Source organism: Saccoglossus kowalevskii, chromosome 18, assembly GCF_978046115.1.
Source record: "Saccoglossus kowalevskii chromosome 18, keSacKowa6.1, whole genome shotgun sequence".
NCBI lineage: Eukaryota > Metazoa > Hemichordata > Enteropneusta > Harrimaniidae > Saccoglossus > Saccoglossus kowalevskii.
This window is the reverse complement of record NC_140658.1, coordinates 1,072,300-1,089,849: the sequence shown is the minus strand read 5'-3', so window position 1 is coordinate 1,089,849 and position 17,550 is coordinate 1,072,300. Positions and strand designations below refer to the sequence as shown.

The 17,550-nt window shown below is 31.1% G+C and overlaps 1 protein-coding gene across 13 annotated transcripts in view; it reads right to left on the bottom strand.

Annotated features, from left to right (window-relative positions):
- Window positions 1-17,550, bottom strand: part of LOC100329046 (otoferlin) — a 317,927-nt gene that overhangs the window by 180,409 nt on the left and 119,968 nt on the right. For all 13 annotated transcript variants that reach the window (XM_085492732.1, XM_085492720.1, XM_085492731.1 and 10 more), the window contains 3 exons: window positions 16,785-16,910; window positions 16,422-16,574; window positions 16,108-16,300 (listed from right to left, as the gene is read on the bottom strand). In XM_085492732.1, coding sequence (XP_085348858.1) covers window positions 16,108-16,300; window positions 16,422-16,574; window positions 16,785-16,910 — 472 coding nt within the window. The remainder of the gene's footprint in view (window positions 1-16,107; window positions 16,301-16,421; window positions 16,575-16,784; window positions 16,911-17,550) is intronic.

Here is a 17,550-nt window from a genome sequence, read left to right as displayed (position 1 = left end):
AATTCACAGTTCTCTCATTAGTAAAAGTTGTAATTTCCACTTGAAACAAGAACAACCTAATTCACAGTTCTCTCATTAGTAAAAGTTGTAATTTCCACTTGAAACAAGAACAACCTAATTCACAGTTCTCTCATTAGTAAAAGTTGTAATTTCCACTTGAAACAAGAACAACCTAATTCACAGTTCTCTCATTAGTAAAAGTTGTAATTTCCACTTGAAACAAGAACAACCTAATTCACAGTTCTCTCATTAGTAAAAGTTGTAATTTCCACTTGAAACAAGAACAACCTAATTCACAGTTCTCTCATTAGTAAAAGTTGTAATTTCCACTTGAAACAAGAACAACCTAATTCACAGTTCTCTCATTAGTAAAAGTTGTAATTTCCACTTGAAACAAGAACAACCTAATTCACAGTTCTCTCATTAGTAAAAAGTTGTAATTTCCACTTGAAACAAGAACAACCTAATTCACAGTTCTCTCATTAGTAAAAGTTGTAATTTCCACTTGAAACAAGAACAACCTAATTCACAGTTCTCTCATTAGTAAAAGTTGTAATTTCCACTTGAAACAAGAACAACCTAATTCACAGTTCTCTCATTAGTAAAAGTTGTAATTTCCACTTGAAACAAGAACAACCTAATTCACAGTTCTCTCATTAGTAAAAGTTGTAATTTCCACTTGAAACAAGAACAACCTAATTCACAGTTCTCTCATTAGTAAAAGTTGTAATTTCCACTTGAAACAAGAACAACCTAATTCACAGTTCTCTCATTAGTAAAAGTTGTAATTTCCACTTGAAAGAAGAACAACCTAATTCACAGTTCTCTCATTAGTAAAAGTTGTAATTTCCACTTGAAACAAGAACAACCTAATTCACAGTTCTCTCATTAGTAAAAGTTGTAATTTCCACTTGAAACAAGAACAACCTAATTCACAGTTCTCTCATTAGTAAAAGTTGTAATTTCCACTTGAAACAAGAACAACCTAATTCACAGTTCTCTCATTAGTAAAAGTTGTAATTTCCACTTGAAACAAGAACAACCTAATTCACAGTTCTCTCATTAGTAAAAGTTGTAATTTCCACTTGAAACAAGAACAACCTAATTCACAGTTCTCTCATTAGTAAAAGTTGTAATTTCCACTTGAAACAAGAACAACCTAATTCACAGTTCTCTCATTAGTAAAAGTTGTAATTTCCACTTGAAACAAGAACAACCTAATTCACAGTTCTCTCATTAGTAAAAGTTGTAATTTCCACTTGAAACAAGAACAACCTAATTCACAGTTCTCTCATTAGTAAAAGTTGTAATTTCCACTTGAAACAAGAACAACCTAATTCACAGTTCTCTCATTAGTAAAAGTTGTAATTTCCACTTGAAACAAGAACAACCTAATTCACAGTTCTCTCATTAGTAAAAGTTGTAATTTCCACTTGAAACAAGAACAACCTAATTCACAGTTCTCTCATTAGTAAAAGTTGTAATTTCCACTTGAAACAAGAACAACCTAATTCACAGTTCTCTCATTAGTAAAAGTTGTAATTTCCACTTGAAACAAGAACAACCTAATTCACAGTTCTCTCATTAGTAAAAGTTGTAATTTCCACTTGAAAGAAGAACAACCTAATTCACAGTTCTCTCATTAGTAAAAGTTGTAATTTCCACTTGAAACAAGAACAACCTAATTCACAGTTCTCTCATTAGTAAAAGTTGTAATTTCCACTTGAAACAAGAACAACCTAATTCACAGTTCTCTCATTAGTAAAAGTTGTAATTTCCACTTGAAACAAGAACAACCTAATTCACAGTTCTCTCATTAGTAAAAGTTGTAATTTCCACTTGAAACAAGAACAACCTAATTCACAGTTCTCTCATTAGTAAAAGTTGTAATTTCCACTTGAAACAAGAACAACCTAATTCACAGTTCTCTCATTAGTAAAAGTTGTAATTTCCACTTGAAACAAGAACAACCTAATTCACAGTTCTCTCATTAGTAAAAGTTGTAATTTCCACTTGAAACAAGAACAACCTAATTCACAGTTTCTCTCATTAGTAAAAGTTGTAATTTCCACTTGAAACAAGAACAACCTAATTCACAGTTCTCTCATTAGTAAAAGTTGTAATTTCCACTTGAAACAAGAACAACCTAATTCACAGTTCTCTCATTAGTAAAAGTTGTAATTTCCACTTGAAACAAGAACAACCTAATTCACAGTTCTCTCATTAGTAAAAGTTGTAATTTCCACTTGAAACAAGAACAACCTAATTCACAGTTCTCTCATTAGTAAAAGTTGTAATTTCCACTTGAAACAAGAACAACCTAATTCACAGTTCTCTCATTAGTAAAAGTTGTAATTTCCACTTGAAAGAAGAACAACCTAATTCACAGTTTCTCTCATTAGTAAAAGTTGTAATTTCCACTTGAAACAAGAACAACCTAATTCACAGTTCTCTCATTAGTAAAAGTTGTAATTTCCACTTGAAACCAAGAACAACCTAATTCACAGTTCTCTCATTAGTAAAAGTTGTAATTTCCACTTGAAACAAGAACAACCTAATTCACAGTTCTCTCATTAGTAAAAGTTGTAATTTCCACTTGAAAAAGAACAACCTAATTCACAGTTCTCTCATTAGTAAAAGTTGTAATTTCCACTTGAAACAAGAACAACCTAATTCACAGTTCTCTCATTAGTAAAAGTTGTAATTTCCACTTGAAACAAGAACAACCTAATTCACAGTTCTCTCATTAGTAAAAGTTGTAATTTCCACTTGAAACAAGAACAACCTAATTCACAGTTCTCTCATTAGTAAAAGTTGTAATTTCCACTTGAAAAAGAACAACCTAATTCACAGTTCTCTCATTAGTAAAAGTTGTAATTTCCACTTGAAAGAAGAACAACCTAATTCACAGTTCTCTCATTAGTAAAAGTTGTAATTTCCACTTGAAACAAGAAACAACCTAATTCACAGTTCTCTCATTAGTAAAAGTTGTAATTTCCACTTGAAACAAGAACAACCTAATTCACAGTTCTCTCATTAGTAAAAGTTGTAATTTCCACTTGAAACAAGAACAACCTAATTCACAGTTCTCTCATTAGTAAAAAGTTGTAATTTCCACTTGAAACAAGAACAACCTAATTCACAGTTCTCTCATTAGTAAAAGTTGTAATTTCCACTTGAAACAAGAACAACCTAATTCACAGTTCTCTCATTAGTAAAAGTTGTAATTTCCACTTGAAACAAGAACAACCTAATTCACAGTTCTCTCATTAGTAAAAGTTGTAATTTCCACTTGAAACAAGAACAACCTAATTCACAGTTCTCTCATTAGTAAAAGTTGTAATTTCCACTTGAAACAAGAACAACCTAATTCACAGTTCTCTCATTAGTAAAAGTTGTAATTTCCACCTTGAAACAAGAACAACCTAATTCACAGTTCTCTCATTAGTAAAAGTTGTAATTTCCACTTGAAAAGAAGAACAACCTAATTCACAGTTCTCTCATTAGTAAAAGTTGTAATTTCCACTTGAAACAAGAACAACCTAATTCACAGTTCTCTCATTAGTAAAAGTTGTAATTTCCACTTGAAACAAGAACAACCTAATTCACAGTTCTCTCATTAGTAAAAGTTGTAATTTCCACTTGAAACAAGAACAACCTAATTCACAGTTCTCTCATTAGTAAAAGTTGTAATTTCCACTTGAAACAAGAACAACCTAATTCACAGTTCTCTCATTAGTAAAAGTTGTAATTTCCACTTGAAACAAGAACAACCTAATTCACAGTTCTCTCATTAGTAAAAGTTGTAATTTCCACTTGAAACAAGAACAACCTAATTCACAGTTCTCTCATTAGTAAAAGTTGTAATTTCCACTTGAAACAAGAACAACCTAATTCACAGTTCTCTCATTAGTAAAAGTTGTAATTTCCACTTGAAACATACAAGAACAACCTAATTCACAGTTCTCTCATTAGTAAAAGTTGTAATTTCCACTTGAAACATACAAGAACAACCTAATTCACAGTTCTCTCATTAGTAAAAGTTGTAATTTCCACTTGAAACATACAAGAACAACCTAATTCACAGTTCTCTCATTAGTAAAAGTTGTAATTTCCACTTGAAACAAGAACAACCTAATTCACAGTTCTCTCATTAGTAAAAGTTGTAATTTCCACTTGAAACATACAAGAACAACCTAATTCACAGTTCTCTCATTAGTAAAAGTTGTAATTTCCACTTGAAACATACAAGAACAACCTAATTCACAGTTCTCTCATTAGTAAAAGTTGTAATTTCCACTTGAAACAAGAACAACCTAATTCACAGTTCTCTCATTAGTAAAAGTTGTAATTTCCACTTGAAACAAGAACAACCTAATTCACAGTTCTCTCATTAGTAAAAGTTGTAATTTCCACTTGAAACAAGAACAACCTAATTCACAGTTCTCTCATTAGTAAAAGTTGTAATTTCCACTTGAAACAAGAACAACCTAATTCACAGTTCTCTCATTAGTAAAAGTTGTAATTTCCACTTGAAACAAGAACAACCTAATTCACAGTTCTCTCATTAGTAAAAGTTGTAATTTCCACTTGAAACAAGAACAACCTAATTCACAGTTCTCTCATTAGTAAAAGTTGTAATTTCCACTTGAAACAAGAACAACCTAATTCACAGTTCTCTCATTAGTAAAAGTTGTAATTTCCACTTGAAACAAGAACAACCTAATTCACAGTTCTCTCATTAGTAAAAGTTGTAATTTCCACTTGAAACAAGAACAACCTAATTCACAGTTCTCTCATTAGTAAAAGTTGTAATTTCCACTTGAAACAAGAACAACCTAATTCACAGTTCTCTCATTAGTAAAAGTTGTAATTTCCACTTGAAACAAGAACAACCTAATTCACAGTTCTCTCATTAGTAAAAGTTGTAATTTCCACTTGAAACAAGAACAACCTAATTCACAGTTCTCTCATTAGTAAAAGTTGTAATTTCCACTTGAAACAAGAACAACCTAATTCACAGTTCTCTCATTAGTAAAAGTTGTAATTTCCACTTGAAAGAAGAACAACCTAATTCACAGTTCTCTCATTAGTAAAAGTTGTAATTTCCACTTGAAAGAAGAACAACCTAATTCACAGTTCTCTCATTAGTAAAAGTTGTAATTTCCACTTGAAACAAGAACAACCTAATTCACAGTTCTCTCATTAGTAAAAGTTGTAATTTCCACTTGAAACAAGAACAACCTAATTCACAGTTTCTCTCATTAGTAAAAGTTGTAATTTCCACTTGAAACAAGAACAAACCTAATTCACAGTTCTCTCATTAGTAAAAGTTGTAATTTCCACTTGAAACAAGAACAACCTAATTCACAGTTCTCTCATTAGTAAAAGTTGTAATTTCCACTTGAAACAAGAACAACCTAATTCACAGTTCTCTCATTAGTAAAAGTTGTAATTTCCACTTGAAACAAGAACAACCTAATTCACAGTTCTCTCATTAGTAAAAGTTGTAATTTCCACTTGAAACAAGAACAACCTAATTCACAGTTCTCTCATTAGTAAAAGTTGTAATTTCCACTTGAAACATACAAGAACAACCTAATTCACAGTTCTCTCATTAGTAAAAGTTGTAATTTCCACTTGAAACATACAAGAACAACCTAATTCACAGTTCTCTCATTAGTAAAAGTTGTAATTTCCACTTGAAACATACAAGAACAACCTAATTCACAGTTCTCTCATTAGTAAAAGTTGTAATTTCCACTTGAAACAAGAACAACCTAATTCACAGTTCTCTCATTAGTAAAAGTTGTAATTTCCACTTGAAACATACAAGAACAACCTAATTCACAGTTCTCTCCATTAGTAAAAGTTGTAATTTCCACTTGAAACATACAAGAACAACCTAATTCACAGTTCTCTCATTAGTAAAAGTTGTAATTTCCACTTGAAACAAGAACAACCTAATTCACAGTTCTCTCATTAGTAAAAGTTGTAATTTCCACTTGAAACAAGAACAACCTAATTCACAGTTCTCTCATTAGTAAAAGTTGTAATTTCCACTTGAAACAAGAACAACCTAATTCACAGTTCTCTCATTAGTAAAAGTTGTAATTTCCACTTGAAACAAGAACAACCTAATTCACAGTTCTCTCATTAGTAAAAGTTGTAATTTCCACTTGAAACAAGAACAACCTAATTCACAGTTCTCTCATTAGTAAAAGTTGTAATTTCCACTTGAAACAAGAACAACCTAATTCACAGTTCTCTCATTAGTAAAAGTTGTAATTTCCACTTGAAACAAGAACAACCTAATTCACAGTTCTCTCATTAGTAAAAGTTGTAATTTCCACTTGAAACAAGAACAACCTAATTCACAGTTCTCTCATTAGTAAAAGTTGTAATTTCCACTTGAAACAAGAACAACCTAATTCACAGTTCTCTCATTAGTAAAAAGTTGTAATTTCCACTTGAAACAAGAACAACCTAATTCACAGTTCTCTCATTAGTAAAAGTTGTAATTTCCACTTGAAACAAGAACAACCTAATTCACAGTTCTCTCATTAGTAAAAGTTGTAATTTCCACTTGAAACATACAAGAACAACCTAATTCACAGTTCTCTCATTAGTAAAAGTTGTAATTTCCACTTGAAACAAGAACAACCTAATTCACAGTTCTCTCATTAGTAAAAGTTGTAATTTCCACTTGAAACATACAAGAACAACCTAATTCACAGTTCTCTCATTAGTAAAAGTTGTAATTTCCACTTGAAACAAGAACAACCTAATTCACAGTTCTCTCATTAGTAAAAGTTGTAATTTCCACTTGAAACAAGAACAACCTAATTCACAGTTCTCTCATTAGTAAAAGTTGTAATTTCCACTTGAAACAAGAACAACCTAATTCACAGTTCTCTCATTAGTAAAAGTTGTAATTTCCACTTGAAACAAGAACAACCTAATTCACAGTTCTCTCATTAGTAAAAGTTGTAATTTCCACTTGAAACAAGAACAACCTAATTCACAGTTCTCTCATTAGTAAAAGTTGTAAATTTCCACTTGAAACATACAAGAACAACCTAATTCACAGTTCTCTCATTAGTAAAAGTTGTAATTTCCACTTGAAACATACAAGAACAACCTAATTCACAGTTCTCTCATTAGTAAAAGTTGTAATTTCCACTTGAAACAAGAACAACCTAATTCACAGTTCTCTCATTAGTAAAAGTTGTAATTTCCACTTGAAACATACAAGAACAACCTAATTCACAGTTCTCTCATTAGTAAAAGTTGTAATTTCCACTTGAAACAAGAACAACCTAATTCACAGTTCTCTCATTAGTAAAAGTTGTAATTTCCACTTGAAACAAGAACAACCTAATTCACAGTTCTCTCATTAGTAAAAGTTGTAATTTCCACTTGAAACAAGAACAACCTAATTCACAGTTCTCTCATTAGTAAAAGTTGTAATTTCCACTTGAAACAAGAACAACCTAATTCACAGTTCTCTCATTAGTAAAAGTTGTAATTTCCACTTGAAACAAGAACAACCTAATTCACAGTTCTCTCATTAGTAAAAGTTGTAATTTCCACTTGAAACAAGAACAACCTAATTCACAGTTCTCTCATTAGTAAAAGTTGTAATTTCCACTTGAAACAAGAACAACCTAATTCACAGTTCTCTCATTAGTAAAAGTTGTAATTTCCACTTGAAACATACAAGAACAACCTAATTCACAGTTCTCTCATTAGTAAAAGTTGTAATTTCCACTTGAAACATACAAGAACAACCTAATTCACAGTTCTCTCATTAGTAAAAAGTTGTAATTTCCACTTGAAACATACAAGAACAACCTAATTCACAGTTCTCTCATTAGTAAAAGTTGTAATTTCCACTTGAAACAAGAACAACCTAATTCACAGTTCTCTCATTAGTAAAAGTTGTAATTTCCACTTGAAACAAGAACAACCTAATTCACAGTTCTCTCATTAGTAAAAGTTGTAATTTCCACTTGAAACAAGAACAACCTAATTCACAGTTCTCTCATTAGTAAAAGTTGTAATTTCCACTTGAAACAAGAACAACCTAATTCACAGTTCTCTCATTAGTAAAAGTTGTAATTTCCACTTGAAACAAGAACAACCTAATTCACAGTTCTCTCATTAGTAAAAGTTGTAATTTCCACTTGAAACATACAAGAACAACCTAATTCACAGTTCTCTCATTAGTAAAAGTTGTAATTTCCACTTGAAACAAGAACAACCTAATTCACAGTTCTCTCATTAGTAAAAGTTGTAATTTCCACTTGAAACAAGAACAACCTAATTCACAGTTCTCTCATTAGTAAAAGTTGTAATTTCCACTTGAAACAAGAACAACCTAATTCACAGTTCTCTCATTAGTAAAAGTTGTAATTTCCACTTGAAAGAAGAACAACCTAATTCACAGTTCTCTCATTAGTAAAAGTTGTAATTTCCACTTGAAACAAGAACAACCTAATTCACAGTTCTCTCATTAGTAAAAGTTGTAATTTCCACTTGAAACAAGAACAACCTAATTCACAGTTCTCTCATTAGTAAAAGTTGTAATTTCCACTTGAAACAAGAACAACCTAATTCACAGTTCTCTCATTAGTAAAAGTTGTAATTTCCACTTGAAACAAGAACAACCTAATTCACAGTTCTCTCATTAGTAAAAGTTGTAATTTCCACTTGAAACAAGAACAACCTAATTCACAGTTCTCTCATTAGTAAAAGTTGTAATTTCCACTTGAAACAAGAACAACCTAATTCACAGTTCTCTCATTAGTAAAAGTTGTAATTTCCACTTGAAACAAGAACAACCTAATTCACAGTTCTCTCATTAGTAAAAGTTGTAATTTCCACTTGAAACAAGAACAACCTAATTCACAGTTCTCTCATTAGTAAAAGTTGTAATTTCCACTTGAAACAAGAACAACCTAATTCACAGTTCTCTCATTAGTAAAAGTTGTAATTTCCACTTGAAACAAGAACAACCTAATTCACAGTTCTCTCATTAGTAAAAGTTGTAATTTCCACTTGAAACAAGAACAACCTAATTCACAGTTCTCTCATTAGTAAAAGTTGTAATTTCCACTTGAAACAAGAACAACCTAATTCACAGTTCTCTCATTAGTAAAAGTTGTAATTTCCACTTGAAACAAGAACAACCTAATTCACAGTTCTCTCATTAGTAAAAGTTGTAATTTCCACTTGAAACATACAAGAACAACCTAATTCACAGTTCTCTCATTAGTAAAAGTTGTAATTTCCACTTGAAACATACAAGAACAACCTAATTCACAGTTCTCTCATTAGTAAAAGTTGTAATTTCCACTTGAAACATACAAGAACAACCTAATTCACAGTTCTCTCATTAGTAAAAGTTGTAATTTCCACTTGAAACAAGAACAACCTAATTCACAGTTCTCTCATTAGTAAAAGTTGTAATTTCCACTTGAAACAAGAACAACCTAATTCACAGTTCTCTCATTAGTAAAAGTTGTAATTTCCACTTGAAACAAGAACAACCTAATTCACAGTTCTCTCATTAGTAAAAGTTGTAATTTCCACTTGAAACATACAAGAACAACCTAATTCACAGTTCTCTCATTAGTAAAAGTTGTAATTTCCACTTGAAACATACAAGAACAACCTAATTCACAGTTCTCTCATTAGTAAAAGTTGTAATTTCCACTTGAAACAAGAACAACCTAATTCACAGTTCTCTCATTAGTAAAAGTTGTAATTTCCACTTGAAACAAGAACAACCTAATTCACAGTTCTCTCATTAGTAAAAGTTGTAATTTCCACTTGAAACAAGAACAACCTAATTCACAGTTCTCTCATTAGTAAAAGTTGTAATTTCCACTTGAAACAAGAACAACCTAATTCACAGTTCTCTCATTAGTAAAAGTTGTAATTTCCACTTGAAACAAGAACAACCTAATTCACAGTTCTCTCATTAGTAAAAGTTGTAATTTCCACTTGAAACAAGAACAACCTAATTCACAGTTCTCTCATTAGTAAAAGTTGTAATTTCCACTTGAAACAAGAACAACCTAATTCACAGTTCTCTCATTAGTAAAAGTTGTAATTTCCACTTGAAACAAGAACAACCTAATTCACAGTTCTCTCATTAGTAAAAGTTGTAATTTCCACTTGAAACAAGAACAACCTAATTCACAGTTCTCTCATTAGTAAAAGTTGTAATTTCCACTTGAAACAAGAACAACCTAATTCACAGTTCTCTCATTAGTAAAAGTTGTAATTTCCACTTGAAACAAGAACAACCTAATTCACAGTTCTCTCATTAGTAAAAGTTGTAATTTCCACTTGAAACAAGAACAACCTAATTCACAGTTCTCTCATTAGTAAAAGTTGTAATTTCCACTTGAAACAAGAACAACCTAATTCACAGTTCTCTCATTAGTAAAAGTTGTAATTTCCACTTGAAACATACAAGAACAACCTAATTCACAGTTCTCTCATTAGTAAAAGTTGTAATTTCCACTTGAAACAAGAACAACCTAATTCACAGTTCTCTCATTAGTAAAAGTTGTAATTTCCACTACAAACAAGAACAACCTAATTCACAGTTCTCTCATTAGTAAAAGTTGTAATTTCCACTACATACAAGAACAACCTAATTCACAGTTCTCTCATTAGTAAAAGTTGTAATTTCCACTACAAACAAGAACAACCTAATTCACAGTTCTCTCATTAGTAAAAGTTGTAATTTCCACTTGAAACAAGAACAACCTAATTCACAGTTCTCTCATTAGTAAAAGTTGTAATTTCCACTTGAAACAAGAACAACCTAATTCACAGTTCTCTCATTAGTAAAAGTTGTAATTTCCACTTGAAACAAGAACAACCTAATTCACAGTTCTCTCATTAGTAAAAGTTGTAATTTCCACTTGAAACATACAAGAACAACCTAATTCACAGTTCTCTCATTAGTAAAAGTTGTAATTTCCACTTGAAACAAGAACAACCTAATTCACAGTTCTCTCATTAGTAAAAGTTGTAATTTCCACTTGAAACATACAAGAACAACCTAATTCACAGTTCTCTCATTAGTAAAAGTTGTAATTTCCACTTGAAACAAGAACAACCTAATTCACAGTTCTCTCATTAGTAAAAGTTGTAATTTCCACTTGAAACAAGAACAACCTAATTCACAGTTCTCTCATTAGTAAAAGTTGTAATTTCCACTTGAAACAAGAACAACCTAATTCACAGTTCTCTCATTAGTAAAAGTTGTAATTTCCACTTGAAACAAGAACAACCTAATTCACAGTTCTCTCATTAGTAAAAGTTGTAATTTCCACTTGAAACAAGAACAACCTAATTCACAGTTCTCTCATTAGTAAAAGTTGTAATTTCCACTTGAAACAAGAACAACCTAATTCACAGTTCTCTCATTAGTAAAAGTTGTAATTTCCACTTGAAACAAGAACAACCTAATTCACAGTTCTCTCATTAGTAAAAGTTGTAATTTCCACTTGAAACAAGAACAACCTAATTCACAGTTCTCTCATTAGTAAAAGTTGTAATTTCCACTTGAAACAAGAACAACCTAATTCACAGTTCTCTCATTAGTAAAAGTTGTAATTTCCACTTGAAACAAGAACAACCTAATTCACAGTTCTCTCATTAGTAAAAGTTGTAATTTCCACTTGAAACAAGAACAACCTAATTCACAGTTCTCTCATTAGTAAAAGTTGTAATTTCCACTTGAAACAAGAACAACCTAATTCACAGTTCTCTCATTAGTAAAAGTTGTAATTTCCACTTGAAACATACAAGAACAACCTAATTCACAGTTCTCTCATTAGTAAAAGTTGTAATTTCCACTTGAAACAAGAACAACCTAATTCACAGTTCTCTCATTAGTAAAAGTTGTAATTTCCACTTGAAACAAGAACAACCTAATTCACAGTTCTCTCATTAGTAAAAGTTGTAATTTCCACTTGAAACAAGAACAACCTAATTCACAGTTCTCTCATTAGTAAAAGTTGTAATTTCCACTTGAAACAAGAACAACCTAATTCACAGTTCTCTCATTAGTAAAAGTTGTAATTTCCACTTGAAACAAGAACAACCTAATTCACAGTTCTCTCATTAGTAAAAGTTGTAATTTCCACTTGAAACATACAAGAACAACCTAATTCACAGTTCTCTCATTAGTAAAAGTTGTAATTTCCACTTGAAACATACAAGAACAACCTAATTCACAGTTCTCTCATTAGTAAAAGTTGTAATTTCCACTTGAAACATACAAGAACAACCTAATTCACAGTTCTCTCATTAGTAAAAGTTGTAATTTCCACTTGAAACATACAAGAACAACCTAATTCACAGTTCTCTCATTAGTAAAAGTTGTAATTTCCACTTGAAACATACAAGAACAACCTAATTCACAGTTCTCTCATTAGTAAAAGTTGTAATTTCCACTTGAAACATACAAGAACAACCTAATTCACAGTTCTCTCATTAGTAAAAGTTGTAATTTCCACTTGAAACATACAAGAACAACCTAATTCACAGTTCTCTCATTAGTAAAAGTTGTAATTTCCACTTGAAACAAGAACAACCTAATTCACAGTTCTCTCATTAGTAAAAGTTGTAATTTCCACTTGAAACATACAAGAACAACCTAATTCACAGTTCTCTCATTAGTAAAAGTTGTAATTTCCACTTGAAACATACAAGAACAACCTAATTCACAGTTCTCTCATTAGTAAAAGTTGTAATTTCCACTTGAAACATACAAGAACAACCTAATTCACAGTTCTCTCATTAGTAAAAGTTGTAATTTCCACTTGAAACATACAAGAACAACCTAATTCACAGTTCTCTCATTAGTAAAAGTTGTAATTTCCACTTGAAACATACAAGAACAACCTAATTCACAGTTCTCTCATTAGTAAAAGTTGTAATTTCCACTTGAAACATACAAGAACAACCTAATTCACAGTTCTCTCATTAGTAAAAGTTGTAATTTCCACTTGAAACATACAAGAACAACCTAATTCACAGTTCTCTCATTAGTAAAAGTTGTAATTTCCACTTGAAACATACAAGAACAACCTAATTCACAGTTCTCTCATTAGTAAAAGTTGTAATTTCCACTTGAAACATACAAGAACAACCTAATTCACAGTTCTCTCATTAGTAAAAGTTGTAATTTCCACTTGAAACATACAAGAACAACCTAATTCACAGTTCTCTCATTAGTAAAAGTTGTAATTTCCACTTGAAACAAGAACAACCTAATTCACAGTTCTCTCATTAGTAAAAGTTGTAATTTCCACTTGAAACAAGAACAACCTAATTCACAGTTCTCTCATTAGTAAAAGTTGTAATTTCCACTTGAAACAAGAACAACCTAATTCACAGTTCTCTCATTAGTAAAAGTTGTAATTTCCACTTGAAACAAGAACAACCTAATTCACAGTTCTCTCATTAGTAAAAGTTGTAATTTCCACTTGAAACAAGAACAACCTAATTCACAGTTCTCTCATTAGTAAAAGTTGTAATTTCCACTTGAAACAAGAACAACCTAATTCACAGTTCTCTCATTAGTAAAAGTTGTAATTTCCACTTGAAACAAGAACAACCTAATTCACAGTTCTCTCATTAGTAAAAGTTGTAATTTCCACTTGAAACAAGAACAACCTAATTCACAGTTCTCTCATTAGTAAAAGTTGTAATTTCCACTTGAAACAAGAACAACCTAATTCACAGTTCTCTCATTAGTAAAAGTTGTAATTTCCACTTGAAACAAGAACAACCTAATTCACAGTTCTCTCATTAGTAAAAGTTGTAATTTCCACTTGAAACAAGAACAACCTAATTCACAGTTCTCTCATTAGTAAAAGTTGTAATTTCCACTTGAAACAAGAACAACCTAATTCACAGTTCTCTCATTAGTAAAAGTTGTAATTTCCACTTGAAACAAGAACAACCTAATTCACAGTTCTCTCATTAGTAAAAGTTGTAATTTCCACTTGAAACATACAAGAACAACCTAATTCACAGTTCTCTCATTAGTAAAAGTTGTAATTTCCACTTGAAACATACAAGAACAACCTAATTCACAGTTCTCTCATTAGTAAAAGTTGTAATTTCCACTTGAAACATACAAGAACAACCTAATTCACAGTTCTCTCATTAGTAAAAGTTGTAATTTCCACTTGAAACATACAAGAACAACCTAATTCACAGTTCTCTCATTAGTAAAAGTTGTAATTTCCACTTGAAACATACAAGAACAACCTAATTCACAGTTCTCTCATTAGTAAAAGTTGTAATTTCCACTTGAAACATACAAGAACAACCTAATTCACAGTTCTCTCATTAGTAAAAGTTGTAATTTCCACTTGAAACATACAAGAACAACCTAATTCACAGTTCTCTCATTAGTAAAAGTTGTAATTTCCACTTGAAACAAGAACAACCTAATTCACAGTTCTCTCATTAGTAAAAGTTGTAATTTCCACTTGAAACATACAAGAACAACCTAATTCACAGTTCTCTCATTAGTAAAAGTTGTAATTTCCACTTGAAACATACAAGAACAACCTAATTCACAGTTCTCTCATTAGTAAAAGTTGTAATTTCCACTTGAAACATACAAGAACAACCTAATTCACAGTTCTCTCATTAGTAAAAGTTGTAATTTCCACTTGAAACATACAAGAACAACCTAATTCACAGTTCTCTCATTAGTAAAAGTTGTAATTTCCACTTGAAACATACAAGAACAACCTAATTCACAGTTCTCTCATTAGTAAAAGTTGTAATTTCCACTTGAAACATACAAGAACAACCTAATTCACAGTTCTCTCATTAGTAAAAGTTGTAATTTCCACTTGAAACATACAAGAACAACCTAATTCACAGTTCTCTCATTAGTAAAAGTTGTAATTTCCACTTGAAACATACAAGAACAACCTAATTCACAGTTCTCTCATTAGTAAAAGTTGTAATTTCCACTTGAAACATACAAGAACAACCTAATTCACAGTTCTCTCATTAGTAAAAGTTGTAATTTCCACTTGAAACATACAAGAACAACCTAATTCACAGTTCTCTCATTAGTAAAAGTTGTAATTTCCACTTGAAACAAGAACAACCTAATTCACAGTTCTCTCATTAGTAAAAGTTGTAATTTCCACTTGAAACAAGAACAACCTAATTCACAGTTCTCTCATTAGTAAAAGTTGTAATTTCCACTTGAAACAAGAACAACCTAATTCACAGTTCTCTCATTAGTAAAAGTTGTAATTTCCACTTGAAACAAGAACAACCTAATTCACAGTTCTCTCATTAGTAAAAGTTGTAATTTCCACTTGAAACAAGAACAACCTAATTCACAGTTCTCTCATTAGTAAAAGTTGTAATTTCCACTTGAAACAAGAACAACCTAATTCACAGTTCTCTCATTAGTAAAAGTTGTAATTTCCACTTGAAACAAGAACAACCTAATTCACAGTTCTCTCATTAGTAAAAGTTGTAATTTCCACTTGAAACAAGAACAACCTAATTCACAGTTCTCTCATTAGTAAAAGTTGTAATTTCCACTTGAAACAAGAACAACCTAATTCACAGTTCTCTCATTAGTAAAAGTTGTAATTTCCACTTGAAACAAGAACAACCTAATTCACAGTTCTCTCATTAGTAAAAGTTGTAATTTCCACTTGAAACAAGAACAACCTAATTCACAGTTCTCTCATTAGTAAAAGTTGTAATTTCCACTTGAAACAAGAACAACCTAATTCACAGTTCTCTCATTAGTAAAAGTTGTAATTTCCACTTGAAACAAGAACAACCTAATTCACAGTTCTCTCATTAGTAAAAGTTGACAATTTTCTACAAAGAAACAATTCTTTCATAGTAAACTTGCATTGTTTTAGAACAAAAAACTAGTAAACACAGACTTGTTTATTACAAAGAAAGAGTACTTCCCTAGTAAATGCTGACAAAGGATGATGAATTAAAACTGTTCACTATGGAAAGTAAGCATCATATTAGAACAATGAAACAAGAAGTATAATTATATAAAGTAAGCGCACTCACCTTGATAATTAATGAAAGCAGGTGGAGGAGCTGTAATCTTAATTGATTGCTTAATTTCTTTAGTTAATTCATACCCAGTTGGTAATCCACTTAAATAGTCTTTTTTGTGTTTGGTAAGACCTAACCACAGGTATAGCTGTAATTTACACTGAGTTCCCCAACCCTGAGGTCCTGTTCCTTTCTTTCCAGGCAGCTGCAATGAAATCAACACTATGAGAAATCAAGACAAGACATCATTGGGAATTTTGTGAATTTCACTTTTTCATAAATTTCTCTTGCAAAATAAAAGTCTTTCAAATAATCTGAATACATACCCTGAGGAAGATATTTTGTATTTTACAGCAGTAACTTCCTCTCTCTTCTTCCACAATAGAATAAAGAATCTTTCTAGCTGGTATGCGATAATATGCAATACGTTTACCACCACTAATCATCCATAGGAACACATCAGGAATATTGTGTTGTGGCTGAAAGTCAAATTATGTCATTAAGTCATCATAAGTCTCTTTTAAGCCTTAGTCATGTCATCATACATGTATTATTTAGTCTTTTTCAAGTCATTATCAGACTATTTTAATTCTTCATCGAGTCATCATTTTAGTCATCCTCACTAACAACAAGAATCATTATCATCACAAAAAATACATGAAATTTCTTTTGCAAATCATGAAACTAACCTCCTGTGCCAAGTGCTGTAACTTTTGTAGAAAAGTTCTGCCAGCTTTCATCTTTTCTTTAAGATTAGCCATTGTGACCACTGTTCTACCAGCTTTCATTGCACGGGCCTGTCTTGCCATGTGATCCTGCAGATAATGGTTCCATTAGACAATGTGAGATGTGCCATAATAAACTCACTTACTTCAACTCATTATTTTGAAATAAGTACAAACATTGGTAATACAGTTTAATTAAACATGAATATAAGGAAAGGTGAAGGAAGACATTATGAAATGACAAGATGCATAGTGCACCATGATTGTATGTATGTAGCATACTGTGTCATGCACCTCGACAAAGTGAAGAATACAAGCAACTGAGAACCTATAAAAGATAAAATATAATGTCAGTAAAAGGAACAAACATAGAAACCATCCCAGTATTATATATGCACAGTATAGAACATCAAATGAATGTCAAATATAAGCATATATAGCCTTTCATATTTCAGGTCACATGATATACATGTATATGTCCGTTCTAAATATAGCTTGTCATATTTCAGGTCAAATGGTCTATATGTCTTCTAAATATAGCTTGTCATATTTCAGGTCACATGGTCTATATGTCTTCTAAATATAGCTTGTCATATTTCAGGTCACATGGTCTATATGTCTGTTCTAACTATAGCCTGTCATATTTCAGGTCACATGGTCTATATGTCTTCTAAATATAGCTTGTCATATTTCAGGTCACATGGTCTATATGTCTGTTCTAAATATAGCT